Here is an 863-nt window from a genome sequence, read left to right on the forward strand (position 1 = left end):
AAATCATTTTTGGACAAATTTGAGCTCTTTGGGACAATTTTTAAGTTACTTTGGACGGTGTTCTGGTCACTTTGGAGAGTTTCTATGTCACTATGGACAGCTTAGTAGTTATTTTGGACAGTTAGAATTCATTCTGGACTTGTTTCAAGTCATTATCGAAAGCTTACAAGTCATCCTGGAAAGTTTTAACTCATTTTGGACAAGTTTCAAGATATTTTGGAGAGTTGTGGCATATTTGAGGCGAGTTGCAGATCATTTTGGACTAACATTGGAGATCTTGTTTGGACGGTTGCACCTACGACCTTCTGGGCATGTCGGGGGGTTCTGAACCCATTTTGGATCCGTTTCAAATCATTTGTGATACTTTGGGAAACTTTTTGCATCATTTTGGACAGTTTTTAACTCATTTTTAGAAAAGTTTAAAGTAATGTTGGACAAATTTGAGCACTTCAGTCTATTTTTTAAACCGTTGAGCAGCAGCAGCAGCAGCTCGTTAGCAGCTCGTTACCAGATTACAGGATCCCACGTTGTCCCTGATCGGTGTAAGAACCGTTTCTTACTGTTTCTATCACTTGTTTTATTGCCTGTAGAGATGCTCTTCTCTGCTCTCTACTCCTCTCTACTCCTCTCTACTCCTCTCTACTCCTCTCCTCCCTCTTCTGTCCTCCAAACACTCACAAACACTCTCACATGTAGAACACACTTGGCTGCACAAACACACTTTGTTCACAGACTCACATTGAATCTTTAATCTGTGGCCTATTTTCCAGCCTCTCTGGTTTTCTTCCTGGGAGGCAGCTCTTTTCACAGCTCAGCACAAAGGACGCCGCACACATTCATTCATTCATTCATTCATTCATTCA

The 863-nt window shown here is 41.0% G+C and overlaps 1 protein-coding gene across 1 annotated transcript in view; it reads right to left on the reverse strand.

Moving 5' to 3' along the window:
- The window catches only part of ttyh1 (tweety family member 1), a 26,310-nt gene that overhangs the window by 14,074 nt on the left and 11,373 nt on the right, over nt 1-863 (reverse strand). The window contains exon 4 of the mRNA XM_008285841.1: nt 509-533. Coding sequence (XP_008284063.1) covers nt 509-533 — 25 coding nt within the window. The remainder of the gene's footprint in view (nt 1-508; nt 534-863) is intronic.

This window comes from Stegastes partitus, unplaced genomic scaffold (genome assembly GCF_000690725.1).
Source record: "Stegastes partitus isolate 25-593 unplaced genomic scaffold, Stegastes_partitus-1.0.2 Scaffold418, whole genome shotgun sequence".
Taxonomy (NCBI): Eukaryota; Metazoa; Chordata; class Actinopteri; family Pomacentridae; genus Stegastes; species Stegastes partitus.